The sequence below is a fragment of the Eutrema salsugineum genome, unplaced genomic scaffold, assembly GCF_000478725.1.
Source record: "Eutrema salsugineum unplaced genomic scaffold, Eutsalg1_0 scaffold_5, whole genome shotgun sequence".
Taxonomy (NCBI): domain Eukaryota; kingdom Viridiplantae; phylum Streptophyta; class Magnoliopsida; order Brassicales; family Brassicaceae; genus Eutrema; species Eutrema salsugineum.
The window spans coordinates 3,907,663-3,935,516 of record NW_006256612.1 but is presented as its reverse complement, the minus strand read 5'-3'; the positions used below and the strand labels follow the sequence as shown (position 1 = coordinate 3,935,516).

At 36.2% G+C, this 27,854-nt stretch overlaps 5 protein-coding genes and 1 pseudogene across 5 annotated transcripts; 3 read left to right on the top strand and 3 right to left on the bottom strand.

Moving 5' to 3' along the window:
* Window positions 1–4,607: 4,607 nt before the first annotated feature.
* On the top strand, window positions 4,608–6,273 carry LOC18991990 (peroxidase 7). Its single transcript, XM_006415335.2, has 2 exons — window positions 4,608–4,956; window positions 5,512–6,273. Exons 1-2 carry the CDS (start codon window positions 4,666–4,668, stop codon window positions 6,271–6,273), a joined length of 1,053 nt encoding a protein of 350 aa, XP_006415398.1. The 5' UTR covers window positions 4,608–4,665.
* Window positions 6,274–6,616: 343 nt separating this feature from the next.
* Window positions 6,617–7,836, bottom strand: LOC18991989. The gene is made up of 2 exons (XM_006415334.2): window positions 7,488–7,836; window positions 6,617–6,949 (listed from the first exon to the last, which is right to left on the bottom strand). Exons 1-2 carry the CDS (start codon window positions 7,720–7,722, stop codon window positions 6,822–6,824), a joined length of 363 nt encoding a protein of 120 aa, XP_006415397.1. The 5' UTR covers window positions 7,723–7,836; the 3' UTR covers window positions 6,617–6,821.
* Window positions 7,837–7,961: 125 nt separating this feature from the next.
* Window positions 7,962–9,844, top strand: LOC18991988 (protein YIF1B). The gene is made up of 5 exons (XM_006415333.2): window positions 7,962–8,101; window positions 8,598–8,770; window positions 8,858–8,956; window positions 9,049–9,200; window positions 9,323–9,844. Exons 2-5 carry the CDS (start codon window positions 8,600–8,602, stop codon window positions 9,708–9,710), a joined length of 810 nt encoding a protein of 269 aa, XP_006415396.1. The 5' UTR covers window positions 7,962–8,101; window positions 8,598–8,599; the 3' UTR covers window positions 9,711–9,844.
* A 904-nt stretch (window positions 9,845–10,748) lies between these two features.
* LOC18991987 (vacuolar-sorting receptor 6) lies at window positions 10,749–14,829 on the top strand. The gene is made up of 12 exons (XM_006415332.2): window positions 10,749–11,450; window positions 12,183–12,875; window positions 12,947–13,035; window positions 13,117–13,186; window positions 13,292–13,375; window positions 13,458–13,534; window positions 13,632–13,713; window positions 13,820–13,902; window positions 14,003–14,066; window positions 14,153–14,281; window positions 14,366–14,469; window positions 14,557–14,829. The coding sequence occupies exons 1-12, from the start codon at window positions 11,156–11,158 to the stop codon at window positions 14,680–14,682; spliced, it is 1,896 nt and encodes a 631-aa protein (XP_006415395.1). The 5' UTR covers window positions 10,749–11,155; the 3' UTR covers window positions 14,683–14,829.
* Window positions 14,830–20,495: 5,666 nt separating this feature from the next.
* Window positions 20,496–21,677, bottom strand: LOC18991986 (putative F-box protein At1g30925). The gene has a single exon (XM_006415331.1). The coding sequence runs from the start codon at window positions 21,675–21,677 to the stop codon at window positions 20,496–20,498; it is 1,182 nt and encodes a 393-aa protein (XP_006415394.1).
* A 2,700-nt stretch (window positions 21,678–24,377) lies between these two features.
* LOC18991985 lies at window positions 24,378–25,489 on the bottom strand (annotated as a pseudogene).
* Window positions 25,490–27,854: the final 2,365 nt, after the last annotated feature.

The following is a 27,854-nucleotide window of genomic DNA, read 5'->3' as shown; positions in this document are numbered from 1 at the left end:
ACATTTCGCATACGAGTTGGACCTCTTCTCTTAGTCTGTTTGTTCTCAGATTGTTGTGTCTGTACTTCGGAAGAGCTTGCAACGCCATTTGTGGCAGGCGGGATGAATTCATCTACATTTGGTGAGTCTGCTTCAACTTCTTCATCTACATTGGGTGCGTCTCCTGCTACTTCTTCATCGCATCCATCATCATAAAAATTCTCACAAGTCTTTTCTCCTTCTGTATCCTCCAGAGCTTGCTTCTTGTTTTTCTTAGTATGCAATGAGCCTACAGGACTCACATCAATGCCTGCCTGGCGCTTACTGCGACGTACATTCTTAAGTTGCTTCGAATACCAATGTCCTCTAAGTCTTTCCGTGCTTTGAAACCATCCTTTGATTTCACACTATGCATCACAATAGACAACAATGCGTCGGACACATTCTTCTCCACGTGCATAACATCAATATTATGCCGTACAAGAATATCCTGTCACATGAAATTCTAAGTATTGGTCAGAAATAATTACATAAGTTTTAAGGAAACAAGAACAACATAAATTTTATATTCAAAAATTGAAAAGAAAAAACCTACGAACCTTCCAATAAGGTAAGTAAAAAAAGATTGACCTTTTTTTCCACCTCCAAAGATCATTGTCCTTCTCATGTTCTTCAGCTTTCTCTGGATCATCATCATCTTCGTCTATTCTTCTTCTCTTACCTTTCTTACTTAAAGGTTTTCCGAAATCATTCATAAACTCCTTAAGCGTGTCAAATATTTCTGATCCAGTCTGAATTCTTGCTGCAGTACCCGCCTCCACAGTATTGTCAAACCACCCTTTTCTCCGTCTGTAAGGATGTCCAGGCCTCAGTCGCTTCCTATTGCCCATATATATATGTTTTCTACTAAACTTTAACCACCTATGAGGTGTGTCCTTCCCACAGACAATACACGCCTGCTTCCCCTTGACTTTACATCCAGCTAATGTCCCTAATGCTGGAAAGTTAGTGATACTCCACAACAACATAGCTCGAAGTGTGAAATTCTCCTTTTTAAAAGAGTCGTATACTTCTATGCCTTCATGCCACAAATCCTTCAAGTCATCTATCAACGGTTCCAGATAGACATCTATATTGTTGCCAGGTGCTGTAGGTCCATGTATCAACATTGTCAACATTATATTCTCAGACTTCATACACTCAGTTGGCCCCATGTTGTAATTCACTAAGAGAACCGGCCATGTGGTGTACTTGGAATTCTGAAGAGAAAAAGGGTTCATCCCATCCGTTGAAAGACCTAGTCTAAGGTTTCTCCCTTCCGCAGCAAATTCTGGCCACTTATTGTTCACCTGAACCCAAGTCAATGAGTCAACTGGATGCCGCATAGTTACATCAACAGTAGCATTATTGATGTGCCACCGCAAATCCTCAGCTAATCTGTTTGACCTAAACATCCTCCTAAATCTATCTTTACAGGAAAATACCGAAGCACTTTTGCTGGAATCCCTTTTTTCTTCTCACCAGTGTGCTTATCCCTTCCCCATCTTGGTTCAGTACATCTTGGACAGCTCACCAAATCTGCATACTGCTTCCGGTACAGAATGCAATCATTCTTGCATGCGTGAATAACATCATAACCAAAACCAAAGATCTTCAAAAATTTCTTCATCTCGTCTGTAGACTTAGGCAGCACATTGTCTCCAGGTAGCATCTCGTGAACTAGCGTAAGCAGCTGATCAAAGTAGTTCTCGGACATCCCACTCTTGACTTTAATCCGGTAGAGTCCCATAATTGCAGAAACCTTGGTGTAGTTCACACACGTCGAGTACAATGGTGTTTATGCATCCTCTAACTTCTTTCTAAACTCAGCTTCTCCTTCAATGTCAGTATCCTCAAACTCATCTACATTCGGCTGCTGAGATGACTGCTTCCCTTCAGTCCCCATAAAGGCTGTCCTGATCAAATCATATGCCTCATACTCTGATGTATGATTATACGTTGGCTGCTCACTTATATCCCCGTGTTTACTCCAACATTGAGTTCTCTTGTACTTCAGATCCATCCCTCTAATAACTAGATGTTCCAACACTGTCTCAGTTGACTGATGGCAAACGTTGCGACAATCAACACAAGGGCAGAACATTTCAGCTGGATTACCCAAACGGCTTGCAGAATCAAACACAAACTTAGTTGCTCTTTCCTCATACTGAAGGCTATTCCTATAAATAAAAGTAAAAAACTTTATCAAACACAAACTTTATCCATTTATCAAACACAAATCTCTAATCACTGAAATCTTAACACAAAGGTAGAGTAATGAAAGTGTGAATACCTTGGTAACCAGACCCAACCTTTATCCATTTATCAACAGCTCCGAAAAATTGTTCAGACACAACACGCAATTACCAGAAGTACAATCACGTTAAGACACAACAACAGTTCTCAAAGAACAACAAAATGTGCAAATCGAACTACAAATGAGATACCTGATAGAGTTTGTTCTCTCTTGCTTGAACTACAAATAAAAATAAAAATAAAATCAATTAAAATTTAACAAAATAGAAATGAATATTTAACCCAAACAAAGAGTGACGAGATTAAGGAGAGATTCATCTTGCCTTAGAATTTGACGGAGAAGGAGAGATTAAGACGGAGCGAGTAAGCCGGAGAGATTTCACGGAGGGATTTGACGGAGAGATTAAGATTTACAATGAGAGTGTACGAGACTGAGAGTGAGAGCATACAAGACGAGAGTGAAATCGATGGAGATTTACAATGTCGGAACGAAATAGGTCAAATTGAGCCTTTTTGAGTGAAATGGCATGAAAATTTAGAGGAGATTTGAGTGAGGGAGACTTGAATTGAGCTAATCACGCAACACAAGAATCAAAAGGGGGAAGAATAAAAAATTTAGGTTTTGCCTCGACTTAATTTGGGAATTCTGGAAATGGAGCCTTTTTTTTTCTAAGTGTTCCGCGCATGTAAAAATTTACCTCCTATCATTTTTAATAACGTTTGTATGAGGTATCTGCTATTGAAGTTACCTTTGATTAAAAAATAATACGCAAAAATTGTGAGTAATATAATACGATAGCGTTTGCAAAAACACGACCGCTATCTTAAACCCGACGATGTTATAACCATAGCAAAATGACCATAAACGCTATATTAGTGTGCTTTAAATACCCGATATTCTTGTAGTGAACTGACCCCCCTCAATGTGAACTAGCTCCGCCATTGGTGAGTATCCGATCCGAATAGATTGCTTTGGGGAAGTAGAGCCACATGCGCATAGATGAAGAAAAAAGGGTTTTCTGAAGATTCCAATGAACAAGGAGGACAAAATTCTTTTTGGCGGTGGAATATTGATGAAAACCAATTGGTTGACGAGAGTAAACCGATATTGATCAGGTCAAAAATAAGTGAAGATGTCGCTTTGTTTCTTCTAGATTAACATTTTTCAATTTAGATTTAGTATTTAGACTATTTGTTGTTTAGTGTATATAGGCAAAAATTTGCAGAAATTGGTGTTTGTTCTAACTCTAGGCTGCTGGGACCTCTAATAAAGAATTTTATAGAAAACGTAGGTCATTTCACATATTTATACACTTGTTACATTTTTTGGTTTTAATATTCACTTGTTAGTTTACGCACTAAGTTTATTTAAGAATTGCTTTTGAAGGATATTCAAAGAAGATAACGACTAAAAACGTAATACAAGTTCCAACGCAACAACACGCAATCAATGTATCGACCATTGTTGCTCAAACATTAAATGCTAACATATTGGTCGTTCCATGAAAGTTAAGTAACTTAAGGACACTGTGGACGATTCACAAGAAGATGAAGATTTTTATGAATAATCTCCAGCTATTTCTGTTGATGTGTTAGCTAAGGATGTGATTGGTTTTTTTTTGTTTTTCACGACCTTCAACCTTAGTTAACTAATCCGCTTGAAAATATATTTATTAGCTGTAAATTTGATTCATGATTTTGAAAATACAAAACGATAAAATTTGTAAAAGAACCGTAAACCTCAACATAAAATACTTTTTGTGAAACAGAAAAGAAAAGGTATAATTTTGGTTGAACTCCATAAAAGTGGTAAAGACCCTCTTACCAAAACTGACAAACGGCAACCACAATAAAGTGCCATTAATAAATTAAACTGATTTTGAAATCTCACGATTTGCTTAACCAAGTACTCGATAACACACAATTACTGTGCCATAGTCCGGGGTTTAACGTTATGTGATCATACACGAACTTTATAAAGATTAGCACCTCATAAAACCGACCAAAGAACAAAATAAAAGAACCCAATCCAAGTTGACCAAAAATTTAATAATAAGTCTATTCCAAATAAGTCAAAACCCCGATTTTCAATAATACAAAGATCCTTATAAATCAAATTATTAATTTATTTTCTCATATAAAAACGAATCAGATATTAATCATAAACATGGCCGACAAAAAAAAAAAAAATTCATAAACATCACATATACAACATGCAAGCAAGTCGTTTGAATAATCACATCTTAAAGTTGTGCTTCCCACGTAAAACCATCACATTATTTTCTAAACCAAATATATATATATATATATATGCACTGCTCTCATCTAGAGCACATCAAACGAATTCAAATCCAATCAAATTGAGAAAGACATAAAACAAAAGGCAAAATAATGAAGTTGGCCGTGGTCTCAGTCGTCGTCCTACTCGTGATTCTCGTGGCCTGGCCGGTATCGGCTGGCAAAAAAGACTTACCTGAAGTAGGAGGATACGGAGGCGAGGAGGAGGAAGATGACACAAACTCATGGTTTCCTTTGGACAATCTATTATCGTTGAGTTATTATGATAAGATTTGTCCGAATTTTGAGAAAATCGTTGATACCAAAGTGAGAGAATGGACAAAGAGAGACTCTACCCTCGGGCCCGCCCTCCTCCGCCTTGTTTTCCACGATTGCGGCGTCACGGTATAGCAATTATATCTTCTTTCGTAAGCTTTTATACAATAGTAATAATCATTCAGTTGTGTATAGTACTCAATATATACGATAGTCCATATGCTATATATAGGTAGCTTATGTTTTGGATTCATATATCATATATGTATTGTATAGTTTGCATTGTCTACAAATGGGTGTAAATTGAAGGTTATTAGGATTCATATTGGTAAATGGTAACATTTTCAAATTTTGGAATGATGGAATTCCATGACATAAACTGAAAAACTTGATATAACTGAATTCCATGAAATGATGGAATTCATTTGATTTTAATCGCTAACTTTATATACATAAATAACGATTTTGCTTTATTATGTGAAATCACGTAACCATTCGTTGAGTTACCCACCAAAGGTCCAAAACCTAACATTAATAGTCAGTAAGAAAATAAGTTTCTCCATATTGAAGATGGAGTTATGCAATTTCTTCTATGCATAAACGCACCTCATTGTTTTAAACATATCTATAATATACACATTTTCAAAGGTAACACAACTCTTTTGTGGAAATGACAACTTTCAGGGATGTGATGCGTCGGTTCTTCTAGACCACGAAGGATCAGAGAGAAAATCTCCGGCGAGCAAAACCCTAAGAGGCTTCGAGCTAATCGAAGATATCAAGTCCGAGATGGAGAAATCTTGCAAAGGATTAGTCTCCTGCGCCGACATCCTAATCGCAGCTAGCCGCGACGCAACCTACCAACTCGGTGGTCCTTACTGGCCAAACGCCTACGGTCGTCGTGACTCCAAGAACTCATACGCTAGAGACGTTGAGAAAGTCCCTTCAGGCCGCCGTGACGTCACCGGTCTTCTGGAGACGTTTCAGTCTTATGGACTCAACATCCTCGACCTAGTTGTCCTCTCCGGAGCACACACCATCGGAAAAGCCAACTGTGGAACCATCCAGTCTAGGCTTTACAACTTCAACGCAACACATGGAACTGATCCGGCCATTGACACCAAATTGGCAGATTACTTGCGTCGCAAGTGTCGTTGGGATTCCGAGACCGTTGACCTAGACGTCGTGACTCCGGTTACGTTCGATAATCAGTATTACGTTAATCTTCAGAAGCATATGGGAGTTTTGACGACTGATCAGGAGCTTGTGAAGGACCCGAGGACCGCTCCGCTTGTGAAGGCTTTCGCCGAGCAGCCGCCTCAGATGTTCAAGCAGCAGTTTGCTGTGTCGATGGCTAAGCTGGTCAATGTTGGTGTTATTACTGGTGAAGACCGTGACGGAGAGATCAGGAGGGTTTGTAGCAAACCAAACTCCAAATCTTACTAATAAATCATCCCTCTTGAGTTTCTAAAACAATCTTTTGTTTTTTTAAAAGTAATTTTCTTGTTTGGTTTAAATTTTGAGCTCTTTTCTATTGTACTTTGTTGTCCCAACAACAACAAAGATGTGAATCTTGTTTTATACTGAGTATATTCGTTACAAGTTATCTGACACTAGTGAGCTTACATTAAGCACACATTACTGAGTTGAATGAACAATTACCATTATACTTGACCAAGACGATGCATGATTTTTCTCGGTCCAACAATGTGTCAAAGTTTCATTATGTTTGCAGAACCTAAATGTTATATATCAGTCAAGGAAAAATACATGTCATGATAGCTTTGGGTGCAAGAAGCTGGAAGATGGGACATAATCAGACGTCTTAGGTTCAAAATCATGTTTTTTTTAAAGGTTTTCTATAATACTGAGTCTCACGAAGTAAAACAGTACAAAGGAAGATATATTCTAACACATTTAAGAACCTGGGAATTTAGAGGGAACAAAATTATCCGAGCTGAAACAAACCAGTTTGCTGGTTAAACCTAGAGAATCTAGACTCGCTTGCCTCGAAGGAAACCCTTACTGCGACGATTCTTCATCCCCATCTTAAACTTTTTCTTCAACTTCCTCCCTATGGGTTTTAGCGACTTGTTTTGCTTCTCATCATCCATTTCCACATCTACAAACAATGATACCACCCAAAACAGAGCATAGCCAAATTAACAACACTTTCAAAGATAGTAGACGTAAGAGTTAGAATCATCTAAAAAATTAATGTTTCCAAAAGGAATCAAGAAAACGAATAATTTAGCTTGAAAGAAGACAGTATACTTGTAGATGCAAATGTGACCAGAATTTAATATCATAAAACCAGGAACCAGCTTTTAGAATGATACAGAACTGATACGGTTTCCTCATAGCACACAAGATCACAAAACATCTTCTTTATGCATTCACACCATTAAATTTGATAGTCACATGGCTACAGAAAGTGAAGAAGCAATAACCTTCCCAAGAGCAACGAACTAACTCTTCAAAGATTTCAGCTAAAATATCTAATACTGATGAATTTCAAAGTATCAACTTTAGCAGAAAATTCTTATCTAAAAGCATATCGATCACAAACGAACAAAATGAAACAGCGATACTATCATCAACATATACAAATCAAGTGTACATTGAGAAATCGACGCTACTACAGTAGAAACCAAACATACCCATCTCGTTGGCGATAGTAGCGGAGGCAGAAACAGACTCTGAGGTCGGCGTCGCAACTTCCATGAACGGCGAAGGTGGTGGTAGACGAACCGGTAACTTCGGGGCGGCGAGTGCGGCCGCGATGGCGGCGGATTTCGCGTCTTCTCTAGTTTGGGTGAATGATTCCTTCTCAACTATTTCTCTTCTTATAGCTCTCAATCTCTTCACCCTCTTGCATCTCATCGATTTCGCCATCGTTGCGCTAGAAATCAACCTTGGGGAGATGCGAAATTAGGGCTTGCGACGGAAAAGGGCTTTTTGATTTTCAGCGTCGGATTGTTTATATGGTCTAAACCTAATTGAGGAACTGAGAAGTTGTTCGGCTTCTGTTTGGTTACTAGTTTAGTTGTATCGTATCCGAGGTTAAGGCCCATAAGTTTCTTCTGGTTAATGGCCCAATAACGTTATTTGTAAGCCCGAAGCAAAATTTCATCGAACTCGGAAACATCTCTTCCTATTCGTCCCGGCGCAGATCACACACGGTGGTAGATTTCTCAGGAGAATCCATTGTTTCTATTAGAAGAAAGCTTGAACATTCGCTTCGAAGATTTAATCTCTTCCCATTCTTTTTCGGGTTAGTTTTTTTTTTGTGTGGATCAGTTGTGGAATTTCTTCGTGATGTGATTGTGTTGTTTCTCGATTAGTAATGAGATCTTCGATGGATTGGTTTGTGTTTGTTGAACTTGAAATTGAATGGTGAGATAATCTTGGGTTTTTCCTGTTGAGTTGAATTATAGATCTATAGTGGGATGTGTTTGGTTGTGCATTCTCGTGATCGAAATCGGAAAGCAATTGGAAGTTGTTTTACAAATTGAGGTTATGAATCTGGATCATCGATATTAGGACCTGGTGATGAATCTCTATATCTGATTATTTGTAGCCTTCTCGGGCACTAAAGATTTGGTCTTACAGTTTGTAGTTTCTGTGAAGCTTATGTCTTGCTAAGAAGAAAAATGTTAGTATACAAAATGCTAGACTTCAAAACTAGGAGGTGCATTGACAATGGGTTTGTCTTGTGGTTGCTTTGAGATAAGATGTGTTGATTTGTAATGGTTTTCGTTTGATTACAGAGATGTACAATAACATGGGACCTCAACAAGGGATGCCAAGACCTCCAGGAAACCCTGAGCCTGGTCCGTTTGGGAATCCCTTCACTGGAGCTGGCTCGGGTTTTATCCGTGGCGGCTTGGGAGCGTACGGGGAGAGGATCTTAGGATCAAGCTCTGAGTATGTGCAGAGCAATGTAAGTGAAATACTTGGTGATTCCATCTGATATCTGATTTTCATCGTCTTGAAGTTCGTTTTTTCTTTCTTCTTAAAAATGAAACAGATAACTCGTTACTTCTCTGATCCTCAATACTATTTCCAAGTGAATGATCAATATGTGAGGAACAAATTGAAGGTTGTTCTCTTTCCCTTTCTTCACCGGGTAAGCTTGTTCTCTCTCTTATCTTCTGTTTGAGACCTTCTCAAACCAGCCGTTAGTTAAAAACTAGTGTGTGTTCTGCTTCAAACCTTTAGGGACATTGGACCAGAATATCTGAACCAGTTGGTGGTAGGCTCTCATACAAACCTCCAATCTATGATATCAATGCGCCTGACTTGTACATTCCGTTTATGGCATTTGGCACATACGTTGTTCTTGCTGGATTTTCACTGGGACTTAATGGAAAGTAAGTTTTGTGCTTAATCTTTCTCTGTATGGTTCTCTCTTAAAGTTTTATTCTTAGGGCTTGAATGATTGATGTGGACACCAAAGATTATTAAATCCTTTTTCAAACCCGAATTTATATAGGTTTACACCGGAAGCTTTGAATTGGCTGTTTGTGAAAGGATTGGTTGGTTGGTTTTTGCAAGTGATGCTCCTGAAAGTAACGCTTCTATCACTCGGTAGCGGAGAGGCGCCTTTACTAGACATTGTGGCATATGGAGGCTATGCTTTTGCTGGTCTATGTCTTGCGGGTTTCGCCAAGATTATGTGGGGATACTCGTACTACGCGTTGATGCCATGGACGTGTTTATGCACTGGGATTTTCTTGGTGAAGACGATGAAACGTGTTCTGTTTGCTGAAGTAAGGAGTTATGACTCGAGTAAACATCATTACCTTCTGCTGTTTTTAGCCTTGGTTCAGTTCCCTCTTTTGATATGGCTTGGTAACATTAGTGTTAATTGGCTTTTGTGAAATGTGCTTTTGCAAATTGCAATATAAGATTTTGTTTGTGAATTCTCTTATTTGGTACCTGTAGCAAAATTTGAATATTCGTGGCAATGTATGCTGCTGATCTATGAATGTGGTTGTGAAGAAAATGTTATTTTGAACATCATTGTCTTAATCTCTTTCTACTTTTATTTTTCTTACCATTAGCTATTTTATCTCCATTATTATATGCTTGTAGAAGCTCCAATTCGATTTCTCTAATAGAATACCATATTTCCTTTTTTCTGTATATGAAATGGGTCAATATAAATAATTGTTTGCATATAACCATATATATAGATATTAACATCTTGTCTAGTGAATACAATCATTTTCTCTCCTCCCACAAGTAGAACATATATAAATATATTGTATAAACTAGTTCATTGCATTCTAATCATTATTATGCCAGAGACTTGGTCTTTGCATGTTTGTAACTATTTTCCCGAATGTATTAAAATAATCACATCATGTCCTATAAACACATCATACTCATGGTCTGCCTTAAATAATTTTGGAATAATGGTAAAGCTAACAATTAGGTTGGATATTTCATTTAATAATATATGTTGATTATGCAAATATTCATGTCTCCTAGTAATTGTCACATCGGTGTTTGGATGATTCTCTAACTTAACCCATATGGTACTTCAATAGACTATGCATTTTTCCAAAGTCAACAAAGTAAGCAATGGTCTTGATTTTTGTGATCAATACTTGAGCAGTTTTCTTAAAACCTTACTTATTGTAGTTTTCTTAAAACTTTAGTTATTTTTTCCTAAATATATTTAACATTTGAACTTGAAGTATCCGGATAAAAATTGAAACTTGTAGACTTAGCCTACCCAATTCTTTTAACGTTTTCCACTTGATTAAGCTTAAAGTTTGGAGCTTTGAATAAAATGATAGGATCTCACGATTGCCTTACATTCTAAGAAAACGTTAATTTCTTTTCTCGTCACAATAATTTAGAAAAATTATATAAAAAAAAAGAGAGAGAAGTTTGTTGAATCAGTAGTTGCAGAGACATGGTTAGTTCCGCTGACTCTGTCAAGTCATCTTCTCTCCCGTTCACTTTACGTTAAGAACTCTTTTTTTTTCTCGAGAAAAATTTAGGAAAAGTCCTCGAGAAAAAAATCGAAAACAGAGACACACTTTCCCGCAAACTCAATTCTTTTCCCTCTGGATTTTGTTCCCATCTAAGCTAATTTTCCATATTATTTCCCCTCACTTTCCCATGAAAACCAATAGAAAATGAAGACAATTCGAATCACCTAACTCTGTTTAAGATCTCCATTTTCCCGGGAAAATCTACAGAAAACCGAAAAACAGAGAAAATCATTACTTTCCACTTTCTCAGGAAAGAAAACATAAAACCCACTCGAAGCCCAAGTTTTCAAAATCTGTTTTTTTTTTTCAAATCGGAAACAATGTCTTTGATCAATAAAGGAGCCACCTTGGCTCTGTTTCTAGCGTTGACCATGGTGGTCAACGGCGTTTTCGGGAGATTCATCGTGGAGAAGAGCAGCGTCACGATCCTAAACCCTTTGGCAATGCGGTCGAAACACGACGCAGCCATCGCTAACTTCGGCGTTCCTAACTACGGTGGTTACATGATCGGCTCCGTCGTCTACGCCGGTAAAGGAGCTTATGGATGCGACTCTTTTGAAAAAACTTTTAAACCCAAATTCCCTCGTCCTACCATCTTAATCATCGATCGTGGAGGTAACTGTTTTATCTGCAATGACTTCTTTTCTTTTTGTTTTTAATCCAAATTGCTCTGCAAATTAGAGAATGTTCTTTTAAGTTTCCGGTTAGATATAGAAAGTTTTTGTCATTTACATAAGAGACTTGTCTGATCTCAATTTAGTTGTATAACTCTCTTTTTTCAGTCTTGGTTTTACATCTTTTTCAATCTCCTTTTTGATCCAAATTGCTCTGCAGACTGGAGAATCTTCCACATTTCTGATTAGAAACAGAAAGTTTTTTGTCATTTACATAGGAAACTTGTCTCAATTTCAATTTACTTTGGATAAGAACTTTATAAAATCTTTTTATTTTGAAGTCTTACTTTACATCTTTTAATCTCCTTTGATCCAAATACCACTGCAAATTTGGTATGTTCCAAAATTTTATGGTTAGAGTTAGAAAGTTATGTCCTTTATATGCAAGATTTGTCTCAATCTCAAATTTAGTTTGTAGAAGAACTCATTATCTAAGTCTTAAAGTTTACATCTTTCAATATCTTGTCTACATTTTTCTTATCAAATTAGCTCTGCAAATTTAATATGTTCCAAACTTCTGTTTAAATATATAAAGTTCTGCCATTTACATATGAGACTTGCCTCAATCTCAATCTAGTTATAGAAGAACTCAAAAGCTATTTATGATTGAAGCATTGGGGATGGTAAAGATTCGGTTTTGATTATTTTTTTTTTTTGTTTGTGTTTGCATTAGAGTGCTACTTTGCATTAAAGGTATGGAACGGCCAACAATCCGGTGCAGCAGCAGTTCTTGTAGCTGATAACGTCGACGAGCCACTGATAACAATGGATTCACCTGAAGAATCCAAAGAAGCTGATGAATTTATAGAGAAGATCAGCATTCCATCGGCTTTGATCGACCTATCTTTCGCTAATACTCTCAAGAAAGCTCTTAAAAACGGAGAGGAAGTAGTCCTGAAGATAGACTGGAGCGAGTCATTGCCTCATCCAGATGAGAGAGTTGAGTATGAGCTATGGACTAACACGAATGATGAGTGTGGTGCAAGATGCGATGAGCAGATGAATTTCGTCAAGAACTTTAAAGGGCACGCTCAGATCCTCGAAAAAGGAGGGTACTCTTTGTTCACACCTCATTACATTACATGGTTTTGTCCTAAAGATTATGTTTCCAGCAATCAGTGTAAGTCTCAGTGTATAAACCAAGGGAGGTATTGTGCTCCTGACCCTGAACAAGACTTTGGAGATGGATACGATGGGAAAGACATCGTGTTCGAGAATCTGAGACAGCTATGTGTTCATAGAGTAGCAAAAGAGAATAACCGGTCTTGGGTTTGGTGGGACTATGTGACTGATTTTCACATCAGGTGTTCAATGAAGGAGAAAAAGTATAGCAAAGAATGTGCAGAGAGTGTTGTGGAATCTCTCGGTAAGAGACTTCACAAACGTTTCCGCATCTTTTCTTCATATAATGGGTCTTAAGAATCCTCTTATTCTCAGGGTTGCCACTTGACAAGATCAAGAAATGTATGGGTGATCCTGGCGCTGATGTGGAGAATGAGGTTTTGAAAGCTGAGCAAGCGCTTCAGGTAGTTGTTTTTTTCCTTGTCTGCGTCTATAAACCATCTTTGAAATCAGTTCACCAAGTTTAGACTTCTCTCTAACCAAAGGTAGGACAAGGAGACCGTGGGGATGTCACAATCTTGCCAACATTGATCATCAACAATGCTCAATACCGCGGTTTGTTTCATTCCTATATTCTCATTTGTACCATGTTTGTTTAGGATACAATATGTTACAGGAAAGTGAAAGATTCTTAACTTCTTAATCTGATTCATTGCTCAGGTAAACTTGAGAGAAATGCGGTACTAAAGGCTATATGTTCAGGGTTCAAGGAAAGAACCGAACCCGGGATCTGTCTAAGTGGAGGTTAAACCAATTTCCACTTGTAACCTAATCGTCTTCTGATAATAGAATACTAAAGAAATCTTCTTTTACTCTTTTGATACAGATATCGAAACAAACGAATGCCTCGAAGCAAATGGAGGGTGTTGGCAGGACAAGAAATCTAATGTAACAGCTTGCAAGGTACTTGATTAATACCGAAAAAACATTAGTTTTATCTTCTTATTTTTTTCTCATAGATATTGATGTGTTTTTTTCCACCTAAATTGGATTCTATCAGGACACATTTAGGGGAAGGGTTTGTGAATGCCCTGTTGTGAATGGTGTGCAGTATAAAGGAGATGGCTATACTTCATGTCAACGTATGTTGTTCTTGAACTTTCTATATTGTTAGAAAAACTTAAGTAGAAACATTTTGTGTTCTGATTTTGAAAAAAAGAAGTCATATTTGCTTGAATCTTATAACAGCTTATGGACCTGCGAGATGTTCAATGAATCAAGGAGGTTGCTGGTCTGAAACCAAAAAGGGCGTAACTTTCTCCGCTTGTTCGGTTAAGTGACTCAACCTGTTGTGTAATAATGATAAACTTTAAAACTTGTCATCCAAGTTTCTATTTTTAACGACTTTTTTCTCTAATTTTTTGAAAGCAGAACTCGGAGACATCGGGATGTCGTTGTCCTACAGGCTTTAAAGGAGATGGTCTTAAATGTGAAGGTGAATTCTTTTTTCCCCACTAATATTTCAAATTCTCTCATTATGTTTTCTTAAACTGATTCATCTTGTTTATATGTCTACTATAGACATTGATGAATGCAAGGAGCAATCAGCTTGTCAATGTGATGGATGCAAGTGTAAGAACAAATGGGGAGGCTTTGATTGCAAATGCTCTGGCAATCGTCTCTATATGAAAGAACAAGACACTTGTATCGGTAAATGTCTAAACAAACAATCAAGATCTAAACTTGATCATATATCTCATTCTTGTTTTTTTTTTTTTTTTGGTTTCTTCGCAGAGAGAAGCGGATCAAGAATCGGATGGTTCTTCACGTTTGTGATCCTAGCTGCCGTTGCAGGTATCTGTGTAGCAGGTTACGTATTCTACAAGTATCGTCTCAGGGTATGTTTTTACACTTTTGCTTCTCTTAACGAATCTATAAATTCATCGTCGTCATCATGATTCTCTCTTGTCAAAACCAAAATGCAGTCTTACATGGATTCAGAAATCATGGCGATTATGTCTCAGTACATGCCATTGGAGAGCCAAAACACAAACGATCCAATGACTGGTGAATCTCAACAGCAACAGCTGAGATTAACTTCTGCAGCTTAAATTTAACTTCACGTTTGTTTAATAGATGATTTGTTTTTGTGTTAACCTCAAGGAAAGTCTTTATAGAGAGCTAAAGAAGAAGTGTTCTTTTGTTTTTACTTTTTATTTTTATTGTTTAAGAAGAAGAAGAAAACAAAAGATTTCTTTTTTGGTCATTTTTATCTTTTGTACTCTACTCTTTTCATTGTTGTAGATAGATATACATGCTTAGGATTTTATAGGGTAAGATTTTGAAAGAACGTTTGTATTGAAAGTGAGAACAACAAGAGCTCTCTGGTCATCTGTAAATTACTGAATGAGTTGGTTGGGACTTTGGTTATAAATGAAAGAGACTATGGTTTTCTTTTGTCAAAAAACAAAGTTTGAGGTTTTAAGCGGAGAACGTAAGAAATTTGGGCCAGCTCATATATCTAGAGTTTAGAATACTTAGATCAAAGATATAAAAGCTCTTCTTTTATAAATCTTTAGGAAACTTAACTCAAAACCTAAAGCCCTTTAATCTCTTTCTCAAAACTCTTAAGGTATACCATAACTTTGGTAACTCTTATATAGAGAGTAAATCTCAAATCCTAATACAATTAGATAAAACTTTTTATATGTTTAGATAACTCCTAAACACATTCTAGATAACTCCTAGAAATTTCCTTTTCCTAAACCTATTAGAAACTTGTTGTTTAAGCTTTCTTCAAGCTTAATCCAACATTCACCTCCTTAAGCTTGAAGTCACTCTTTGACACTTCATGAACTCCTATGAGATCTCTCATCTCCTTGAATTTGTTTCTTGCCAATGCCTTGGTTAAGATATCAGCCTTTTGCTCGCTGCCAGGAACATGCTCAACATCAACTTGATTGTTTTCAACGCACTCTCGTATGAAATGGTATCTTCTGTGGATGTGTTTACTGCGCCCATGAAACACTGGATTTTTTGTAAGTGCTATTGCCGATTTATTATCAACTCGTACTGTCACCTTCTCACAACTCGTTCCAATGACTTCGGCAAAGAGCTCTTGTAACCAAATGGCCTGCTTAGCTGCTTCTGTGGCTGCCATGAATTCTGCCTCACAAGAAGATAAGGCCACTACTTCTTGTTTTTGTGAGCACCATGTGATCAGACATCCATTAAGATAAAAGATATGACCAGTAGTGCTTTTTCCATCATCAATGTCCACATTGTGACTACTATCACTATAGCCTATAAGACCTGTATCCATTCCTTGCTTGAAATAAAGACCATAAGAGAGTGTTCCTTGAAGATACCTTAAAACCTGTTTTAATGCAGCTCCATGTGACTCCCTTGGTTCTTGCATATATCGGCTTAAAACCCCAACAGAGAAAGAGAGATCTGGCCGAGTATGCAGTAGGTATCTAAGGCATCCGATATTTCTTCTATAGTCATGCTCATCAATGCGTTTTTCATCTTGTGCTTTGGAGAGCTTTAAACCAGCATCCATCGGTATGTGAACTGAGTTGCACTCACTCATTCCAGCTTCTTCTAAGATTTTTCTTGCATATCTTTCCTGCTTTAGTACGATCCCATTCTCTTCTTGAAGAACTTCTATTCCGAGATAGTATGTAAGCTTGCCTAAGTCACTCATCTCAAATTTACCCGCCATGTTTCTTTTGAAATCATGTATCAGGTCCAAGCTAGAACCTGTGACCAACAGGTCATCCACATACACGGCTACAATAAGAAGTCCTTTCTCCTCCGGCTTCCTGTATAACGAGGGCTCTTTGGAACACTTCGCAAAACCTAGTTCCATCAAAATTTTGTTCAGCTTGGTGTTCCAAGCCCGTGGTGCTTGTCTTAGCCCATAAAGGGCTTTGTGCAGCTTGTAGACTTTCTCCTCACTTCCTTTGGTTATGAATCCCTCAGGCTGCAGAACGTAAACGTCTTCCTTCAATTCCCCATGGAGGAATGCTGTTTTTACGTCTAGATGGTGCACCTCCCAACTATTCGATGCAGCAAGAGCAATAAGGAATCTGATCGTTTCAATTCTAGCAACCGGAGCAAATACCTCATCAAAGTCTATGCCGTGCCTCTGTACATAGCCCTTTGCGACGAGCCTGGCTTTGTACTTGTTTATGCTGCCGTCAGAATTGCGTTTGAGTTTGAAGACCCATTTTAATCCGATCGGCTTGCATCCAACGGGAAGATCAACTAGACTCCAAATTCTGTTTTTTGTTATTGACAGAATTTCTTCTTTGCAAGCATCTCTCCATTCCTTCAATTTGTTTGCTTCTTTGAAATCCCATGGTTCTTCATTAATTACTAACAAGAGATATTCACTTTCAATCTCTGATAGCATCACAAAATCATTCAGATAGCTCGGTTTTCTTACTAGTCTTGTTGATCTTCTTAACACTGGTTCGATTTGCTCTGGTTCCATAATCTCTGTTTCGTCTGAGACATCTTCAACAGAATCATCATCATCTTCTTTGGTTTCCCCTGTTTTTTCGATAGTTTCCTTCTCCTTAGTCGTGTTGTTTACAAACTCTCCAAGGTCTACCGTAAAAATCCCTGGTTCCATATGAGATTCTGTATCCGATTTGCTCCATTGCCATCCCCTGCTTTCGTGGAAAATCACATCTCTACTTACTATGATTTTTTTCTTTGTAAGATCCAAGAGGCGGTAAGCTTTCGTTCCTGGTTCTTTCCCGAGATACACAAGCATTCGCGACCTATCATCCAGTTTTTTCAGATGTGGAACCTCAACCTTTGCATAGCTTATGCATCCAAAAACACGTAGGTGCTCAATATTTGGTCTCCTCTTCTTGAGTGCTTCGTATGGTGTTTGATCAGTTAAGGATCTTGTTTCCACTCTGTTTATAAGATAGGTCGCATGCCTCACAGCTTCTCCCCATAGATAATTAGGCATGCTCATGTGTTTTAAGATGCTTCTGGTCATCTCTAACAATGTCCTATTCCGCCTTTCAACTACTCCGTTCTGCTGCGGTGTATACGGTGCGGTTAAGTGTCTACTGATGCCCTTTTGCTTGCAGAACGTTTGAAACTCTTGGGATAGGAATTCTCCACCTCGGTCTGTTCTGAAAGTACTGATAGCAGCTCCTATTTCTTTTTCAACCATTGCTTTAAATGTTTTAAACTTCGCAAACGCTTCACTTTTCTCTTGGAGCAATAGTGACCACATGTAGCGAGAGTAATCATCAACTAACACAAATATATATCTCTTCTTCGCAGCTGTGGGAGGTGATATAGGACCGCAGAGATCACCATGGACGAGTTCTAGAGCTCGAGATGCTCGATATGAAGTCGCTTTGGGGAAGGCTTTCCTTGCTTGCTTCCCAAGTAAGCATGACACACACGTTTCCTTTTCTTTTGGAGCACTAGATATTCCGACAACTAATTTATTTTTCACCATTGATTTGATTTTCTCATTGCTAATATGGTCTAGTCTGGAGTGCCATCTTGAGTCTCTTGATGTCACTATCTGTAGGCACTTCGTATTCTCCACCTCCAAATTGACTTTGTACAACCTGTTTTGAGATCGTTTTGCTTTTACAAGCAAGTTTCCGTCTCGGTCATGTAATGTCAGGTAATCCTCCCTCATTCTGACATCACATCCTGATTCAGTAGCTTGTCCCAAGCTAATAATATTGCTCTTAAGATCTGGTATGTAATACACATCGGCTAGTACTTTCTTCTCACCACCTTTGGCCACAAATAAGATCGAGCCTTTTCCTTTGATATCAATACGCGAGTCGTCACCAAACCTAACATTTCCTGTGACCATCTCGTCGATTTTTGTGAACCAATTTCGATTCCCAGTCATATGATTACTAGCCCCGTTATCTAGATACCAAACCTTGTCCGAACGTGTCTCAAAGTCCTTCGGCTTCACATTCCTCTCATTAAGGTACACTACTTCGTGTACCATTAGTTTCTCAGCTTCTTGAGTATCCTCTTCTTCATTCTCTTGTGTTTCTTGAAGCTTGAGTAGCCGATCCGGACAACTTGACGCATAATGTCTTGTCTTGTCACATCGATAACACACCACTTTAGACAAATCTCTTGGCTCATACGATCTTCCTCGTCCTCTTCCTCTGCCATAGAAACGTCCTCCACGACCCCTGCCTCTATGTTCATAGCTTTGATTTCGATTTTGCTGATTTTCTGTATTCGCATACATTAGCTTGCTTTGATCCTCTTGAGTTTCCTCTGTTTCTTCGTATATACGTTCTTCGTATGCTTTTAGACGTCCAACAATGTCTTCAAAACTTGTTGTATTTAGATCAAGTACTTGCTCAAGCGATGCCACGATATGTATATATTTCGTCCGAGGTATACTCTTGAGAAACTTTTTCACTACCTTGGGTTCTTCTATGCTGGTTCCTAAAGCAGCTGATTTTGAACAGATTTCTGATAACTTTCCACTAAAGTCGTCAATGGTCTCTGTATCTTTCATCTTTAAGCGATTAAATTCAGCCATTAGGGTTTGTAACCGTGCTTCTCTAACTCTTTCTGCTCCGACGTGACGTCCTTTGATGGCGTTCCAAACCTTTGTCGCTGATTTAAGTTCTCCAACTTGTAATACAAGTGCTTCAGGTATGGATTGGAAGATCAAACCGATGGCCAAGTCGTTTTTGTCACCTTCATTTGTTTCCGTCTCTACCACCTCCCAGACTTTGTGAATTTTGAGAAGTATCGTCATCTTTATTGCCCAAACTGTATAATTGGTTGAATTCAACATCGGACATTGTATCGATGATGTGTTTGTTTCTTTTGCTCGAGAAACTGGAACGAGATCTCCCATTGTTTTAGATTATCTTAGCTCTGATACCAAATCTAGAGTTTAGAATACTTAGATCAAGGATATAAAAGCTCTTCTTTTATAAATCTTTAGGAAACTTAACTCAAAACCTAAAGCCATTTAATCTCTCTCTCAAAACTCTTAAGGTATACCACAACTTTGGTAACTCTTATATAGAGAGTAAATCTCAAATCCTAATACAATTAGATAAAACCTTTTATATGTTTAGATAACTTCTAAACACATTCTAGATAACTCCTAGAAATTTCCTTTTCCTAAACCTATTAGAAACTTGTTGTTTAAGCTTTCTTCAAGCTTAATCCAACAATATATATGAATTCCTGTTAAGATATGTTCGTCGCAAAGAGAGCGCTAGAGAAAAAAAGAGAGATGGAAAATCGACTTTTGAGTTGTCCTTGGAAAACTCTCCTCTCCTGCTAAAGATTGTCCATAAGCATTCTGTTCTTGGAGTATATAATTGTAAACCTCTAAGAACCTTGACGCACAATGTATCTCCGCTTCTTCTTCTGGACGTACCCTACAAGAAACCCATTTGGTGCTTAAGTTTCTCTCCTCGTTTCTGTTACAGAGCCACCAAGAAACGTTTTACCAAAGCCAGTTTTGTTTTCTGAAGCTAAGATTTGAATTTTTAATCTGAGTTTCTCTTTCAAGGTCACTAATCAAAGCGTTTCCTTTTATTCATTGGGAATTCCAAATCAAATAAAATGCATGCAGACAGAAATAAAGAAGCGTCTCATATCTCATAGCACGTACTATATAACAAAGAATATTGACATTATGAACAAAAAAAAAAGAGTTTATGAAAATTCAATCAATGTAAAATAAAACATTACTTTGCTCCCAAGTAAAGTCTAACACAATTAGGACATGAACAAGATAACCATAAAGAACAGCTAAGCCACACGCACTGATCACAGCCAAAACAAGCTAGACTCTTGTACATGAATTTGAATTCGCCTCCAGCAAAAACTCAACGCCTGTCCTCACTCAAGGTTTGCTAATAATTCGTACTTGTTCTGCTGCTTATTCTTCAAAAATATTTAAGTCTTGGCTTGACTTGATGTACTTTAGATCGTTGACATTAAGATCCTCTACATAGTCAACAAAGACAGAAGCAGTATGACGATTCACATCATTGTAGTCTGAGTCTCCAAAACCTTGGATTCCAATACTTTGGTGAGTACTCCTTTCGGGGTTGAAGTAGATAACATAAACCAGATTAGATTTATACATTGACAACACAATTTCACCTGTTTCTGTCACTCCAGCGACGGTAACAAAACTGAGGTCAACGAATTCATCATCTTGCAAAGTGTAGACGTATTTCGACCATTCCTGTTTTTCTACATCTTCTAGAACCCACATACGCAACTCAAGAGTATTGCTATCGTTATCATAAATCTCTCTAATCCCACCTAATTTACCTTTATAGTTTATCAATGTAGCATAAAAGCATTCTTCTGCCTCGATGAATTTGAATTTTTCAGACCTAACATCAAAGCAAACTATCATTAAAGAAGGCCATTTACCATCTGACATGCGATCAGCTAAGTAATACAAAACCCCATTGATGCAGATCCATTTATTCAAAGGATAAAGGGATAAAGGACATTGGACCTTTCTCCAACTCATTTCTCCAGTTCCTAATGTCAGAATTCTATTTTCATTACCAAATTCTGGATAAGGCATGAACAATACCTTGAACTGCTTGTCAATTGGATCAAACCCTAAGAAGATATTAAACGCTTTGTACCATGAACTGTTTGTCAGTTTAGGTAAACTCACATACTTTCTAGTTGTAGGGTTAAATATCACAGGCACCAATGCATTCTCAACCTTGTTTATTGAATTGTAAGAGAAACAGATCAAACCAGAGGTAAGGCCACAAGTTTTTGCAGGCAAGGAGAACTTGACATGAAAATCGGCAGATACGACTACAAAAGAGGACTTTCCATATGGATGTTGAAGCTGAGGCGAAGAGAAGACTCTAAACTCGCCGTTTCCTTCGAGAGTGATTAAGAGACGTTGACGAGCCCATGACCTTGTCAAGAACAATTCTGTGAAATATTGACGATGAAGCATGGAACCCCATTGCTTCGACACGCTACGAAACCTAGCGATGGACTTTGAAGGCAATCTGGAGAATATCTCCAGAGAGAGATCAAGCGGGATGGAATCTAGAATATCTTCTCTTCTTTTCATCATGGTCGTGTTGTATTGGCTGATCAGAGGGCAGAGATATACGTTTATACGAGTACAAGTCATTCACTATAGAGTCGGCGTTAACCTAAGGCCCAAAAATCTGAAGTACCACAAGGTAATCCAATAAATACGAGTTCCAGTATGGTATTGACTAATATGGTTTGGTTTTCTCCGGTTACAAATTTTGTTAAATGTTTTCAAGATCACTGTTCGGTTCAAGAGAATAGTTTTGTGATTTCTCCAATTTGCAAAACTCGTAATTTGGTTTGAACATCTCACAACTACAGTAGAACCTCTATAAATTAATACTCTATAAATTAATACTCGATAAATTAATAATCACTATAAATTAATAAATTTTGCTGGTCCCAAGTCGGGCTAATGTAAAAATTTATCAAATTCGATAAGATAATAATTTTTTTTTGAAACCCTTAGGTAAATATATGGTCTCAACAAAAACATAATTATATAAATTTACGTAAATATATGTAAATTTAATATTTTAAAATATGACTAATGTGTTTGTTTTTAGTTAAAGTTGAAATTTGATTGGTTCTCATCTCTCTAAATATTATATCAGTAGTTCTTATTGCTGTTTTACTATATACATTCAAAATTTATGATGAATTTTTGATGTGATAATTGATTTTCTTACATGTAAATGTTTTTAAATGTATTGTAGTGTTATCTTCAATTTTATCATCAATAATATTCATAGTAGTCATAGTTTTTTTTTATAAATTTTAAACTTATGAACATGTATATTTTTATATAGACAATCCAATATGGTGAAAACTTATATTATTGTGATAGTTAGGATTTTTAATCATAATTTATATTATAATATTTGTTAGCTTTTAAAATATAAAAATATTCTAAATAAATTTTTAGAAAATTATATGCGGAAAGCAATTTTTCTCTATAAATTAATAATTATTAATTTATAGATAAATTTAAAATCACGATAAATTAATAAAATATCATGATCCCTAGAGGTTTTACTGACTAGGCTTTAAAGAAGATGGTCTTAAATGTGAAGTTGAATGCTTTTTCTCCCACTAAAATTTCAAAATTCCCTATCTTAAACTGATTCATCTACTAGACGTTGATGAATGTGCAATCAGCTTGTCAATGTGGTGGATGCAAGTTTAAGAAAAAATGGGGAGACTTTGATTGCAAATGCTCTGGCAATCGTCTCTATATGAAAGAACAAGACACTTGTATCCGTCGAAAAGAAACAATAAAGAGATCTAAACTTTCTCAGATTCTTTTGAAACAATTCAAGATCAATATTATAACAAAGAGATGCGCATCAAGAACCGGATGGTTCTTCAACATTTGTCATCCTAGCTGCAGTTTCAGGGATATGTGTAGCTTGTTACGTATTCTACAAGTATCGTGTCATGGTATGCTTTCACACATTTGCTTCTCTTTAAGAACCTTCAAATTTATCATCGATAATCATGCATCTCTCACATGGTAATCCTTCTTTGTGTGTCAAAATCTATAATGCAGTCTTATATGGATTCAGAAATCATATATGGTGATTATGTCTCAGTACATGCCATTGGAGAGTCAAAACAAAAAAGATCCAATCTCAACATCAACAGCTGATATTGACGTCTTCTTCAGCCTAAAGTTTATGTCATTTTACGAAGACCTCACATGTTTGATGATATCCAATTTCTTTTTGTTTCGGCTCTGCTCTAAAATAGTCTCATAACTTTCTCCAGGGTTTCCTTGATTACTTTAATAGGTTTCTCAAGGAGCCTGTACCTTCTCTCTTATGTTTTATTGTTTAAGGATAAGCTTTTAAATTCTTCGATAATCAAAAGGAACCGACGATCAATTAAGAAACTGGAATAGGAGGTCAAGAGCCAATTGAGACTCTTGAGGAAATTTAGGTCAGATAAAGTCTACAGCCATGGAGGAAATTATAGGGAAAGGTAAAGACTTGGTCTGGTTTTATCATCATAACAAATGAATCTTATAGGATGTGGATATGGTTTGGAAAGATGGATTTGGCGATGAGACGAGAAAAAAATTGAAATTGGTGATCTCTGCATTTCAAGTAAGACAATAAGCACAATTTATTTCTGCTTCTTCTTCTGGACGTAGACTACAAGAAACCCTTTTTGTGCTTAAATTTCTTTCCTCGTTTCTGCTACGTACAGAGCCACCAATTAACCTTTTACCAAGGCCATTTTTTTTTCTGAAATTAAGTCTTGGACTTTAATTTGAATCCAAGTTTCTCTTACACCGTCAAAGTGTTTACTTCTATCTCTGAGAATCCAAATTTAAAGAAAATGCATGCAGAGAGAAAGAAAGAAGCATTTCATATCCCATAGCAGAGAATATTGACATTAAGGAAAAAGAGTTTTTGCTTCCAAAGTATATGTGTAACAATTAGGACATGAACTTGATAACAAGAAAGAACAAAAACCGCTAATAAGCCAACCGAGTGAAAAAGCTCACACCTGTAAATTAATGAGAAGTGATCACACGCACTCACAGCCAAAACAAGGTAGACTCTTCTTGGACATGCATGAATTTGGCTTATCCTCCAACAACAAATCAACACCTGTCCTCACTCAAGGTTGTCCTCTGTTTCTTCTTCTTCTGTTTTGTGGTTTTGGTAGTTTTGGCCTTTGCCTAGTGATATTTAAGCATTGGCTTGACTTGAGGTACTTTGCATCGTTAACATTAAGATCCTCTACGTAGTCTACAAAGGTAACAACTCTATGACGATTCTCATCATAGTATGCTCCAAAACCTTGAATTTCAACATGTTGGAGAGTTTTTCTTTCGGGATTGAAGTAAGAAACATAAAACGATTTAGATGTATGTCTCATCGACAAAACAATTTCACCCGTAGCTGTCACTCCAACGACGGAAACAATGCGGAAGTCAACGATTTTATCAGCCGGCAAAGTGTACACATTTTTTGACCATTTCTCCACATCCTCTAGAACCCACATATGCAACTCCAAGGTATTGCTATCTCCATCATACTTTTGTCTAATCCCACCTAATTTGCCCTTATAGTTTATCAATGTAGCATAATAAAAGGATTCTTCTACCTCAATGATTTTGAATTTCTCAGCCCTAACATCAAAGCAAACTACTATAATAGAGACTTCTTCATCATCTGACGTTTCAGCTAAATAATACAAAACATCATTGATGCATATCTCTTTACTCAAAAGATAATGGATTAAGGGACATTGGATCTTCTTCCAACTCATTTCTCCAGTTCCTAATGTCAGAATCCTATGATCATTAGAAAATTTTGGAAACGGCATGGACAATACTTTGAATTGCTTGTCAATCGGATCAAACCCTAAAAAGCTTCTAGAAAATCTGTCCGTTTCCGGTAAGCTCGCATACTGTCTCGTTGTAGGGTTAAATATCACAGGCACTTTATCATCACCCTTCTTTTCTGAGATCCGCATGCTATAGAAATATATCAAACCACAGGTAAAGCCACAAAACTCTGCAGGCCACATGTCTCTAGAGAACTTGACGTGAAAATCGGCAGATACTACAAGAGACGACGACTTCCCGTATGGATTCTGAAGCTGAGGCGACGAGAATACGCTACACTCGCGGAGTCCTTGGAGGATGAATAAGAGACGTGGACGAGCCGAGGATCTCGTCAAGAACAACTCTGTAAAAAAATATTGACGATGAAGCATGGAACCCCATAGCTTGGACACGCAACGAAACCTAGAGATGGACTTTGAAGGCAATCTCGAGAATATCTCGAGAAAGAGATCAATGGGGACGGAATCTAGAATTTTTACTCCTCTTTTCATCATGATCGTGCTGTATTGGCTGATCTGAGGGAGAGACAGACGGATACAATTATACGAATCACTCAATATAGAGTCGGCGCTAACCAAACCTAAGGCCCAAAAATTCTGAAGTACACTAAAACTTCTATAAACTAGATATTGATTCTGTGCTTTGCCCGGATTTATATGTTGATGTTAAATTTGAAAAAAGAAGTACAAAATAATATCTATTATTACAAATTGTTGAATAACTAATTTAACTTTTTTTTTCTTTTTCTCTATTTTCATATTTTTATAGTTTATTATCTTCATCTTTCCTTCTTTTTTCTTATTTTTAATGTTCTAATCTTCGTATTTTCCAAAATTTCTTTTCATCGGCTTCGTGTTCTTCTTCCTCTTGTTATTTATTTATTTTTTCTATTTTTTCTTGATCGTCTTCGATTTCTTCTTCTTCTTCTTTTTCTTTATTATTTTCTTTATGTTTTTCTTTATCTTCTTTTTTCAGTTTTTTTTTTAGTTTTTTTCCTAATTTTTTTTCATCTCTTATTTTTATTTATCTGGTGTATGTATACTTCTTCTTTTACTTCTTCATATTCATATATGTCTTTTTTATTTATTTTCCTTTTTCTATTTTTATTTTTTTCATCATCTTCTTAATTTATTATTGTTGTTTTCTCTAACTTTTTTTCTTTCAGTTTTTAACAATATCTTGTTTTTATTTATATATATATATATATATAGTCCAGTTTATATCAATTAAATTTTATTCTATTCATTAATCTGTATAGCATTCTAAATTTATGAGTTTAGTATTAAAATTTACTGATATAAATTTGAAATATAGTAATAAATATAATTATGTTTTAATAAATAAATATTTAAAATAGACTCTTTTTAATGATGCTGATGTGGACACTCTAAAATGAGAGAAAACTCTCCTATTATATAATAGATTAATAATGTCGGGACTATGATATTTTATTATTTTATCGTGATATTAATTTATCTATAAATTAATAATTAATAATTATTAATTTATAGAGGAAAATTATTTTTTCACCCATCTTCTTCGTAAAATTTTTCTTTCAAATAATGTTAAATTTAAGAATCTAAACTCATATGCTTACAAAATAACATGCACAAACTTAAATTATGATCACTAATCATAGCAATTGCAATAGAATAGTTATTTCTATTTGTTAATTGTGGGCTGAATTATTTATGTAAGAATACAAATATTCACTAGTACAAAATTAATAAAAAATCATGGTTACTATCTCTAATGTTGATACTGAAATTTAAGACAATATCACATTATATTTCAAAACAGTTACGCGTAAGAAAATTAATTATCACATCTATATTTTTTAACAAATTTTGAATAGAGACAAAAGAACAGCATTAAAGCTATTGATGTAAATAAGTAAATAGATGTTTTTCAATAAAATTTCAACCTTAAATAATAACAAACAACAAATTAATCATATTTTAGTATATTGTATCTTATATATATATAAAATTTATATAATTATTAATTTATGTTTATGTTGGGACAATAGATTTATATAGGAGTTTTAAAAAAATTACTATCTTATTATCTTATCGAATTTGATGTATTTTTACATTGGTCTGACTTAGGACCAAAAAAAATTATTAATTTATATTGATTACTCCCTCCGTTTCACAAAGAGTGTCATTCTGACATTTTTCACATTTATTAAGAAAACTATTAAAAATACTACTTTGTCCTTCATTAATGCATTAAATAATTTTTTTTCTCTAATTAATACATTAAATCAATAAGGTCAAAACTGGAATATTGTTTAAAATTCTGCATTGAAAATATAAAACGACACTCTTTGTGAAACAAAAATAAAACCTTAAAACGACACTCTTTGTGAAACGAAGGGAGTATTAATTAATCGAGTATTAATTTATAGAGGTTCTACGTAAACAATCTAATAAATACCAGGTCCGGTATGCAAATTATTGACTAATATGGTTTGGTTTTCTCCGGTTACAAATTTTGTTAATGTTTTCAAGATCACAGTTCGTTTCAAGAGGATAGTTTTGTGATTTCTGTATCGAAGAAAGAGTGAGGAACGAAAACGTTTTATAAAAAATCTAATAACTACAACATCAATCTTCATGGATCTCTCTAATGATAATTCTGATTTTTTTGTCAAAACCAAAATGCAGTTGTCTCAAAATCATGCCATTGGTGAGCAAAACGCAAAACGATCCAAGGACTGGTGAATCTCAACAGCAACAGCTGAGTTAAAATTATGCAGCTGAAAGTTAATTTCACTTTTGTTAATAGAGGATTTGTTGTTGTGTTAACTTCAAGGAAACTGGTCTGTAAAGAGCTAAACAAGAAATTTTCTTT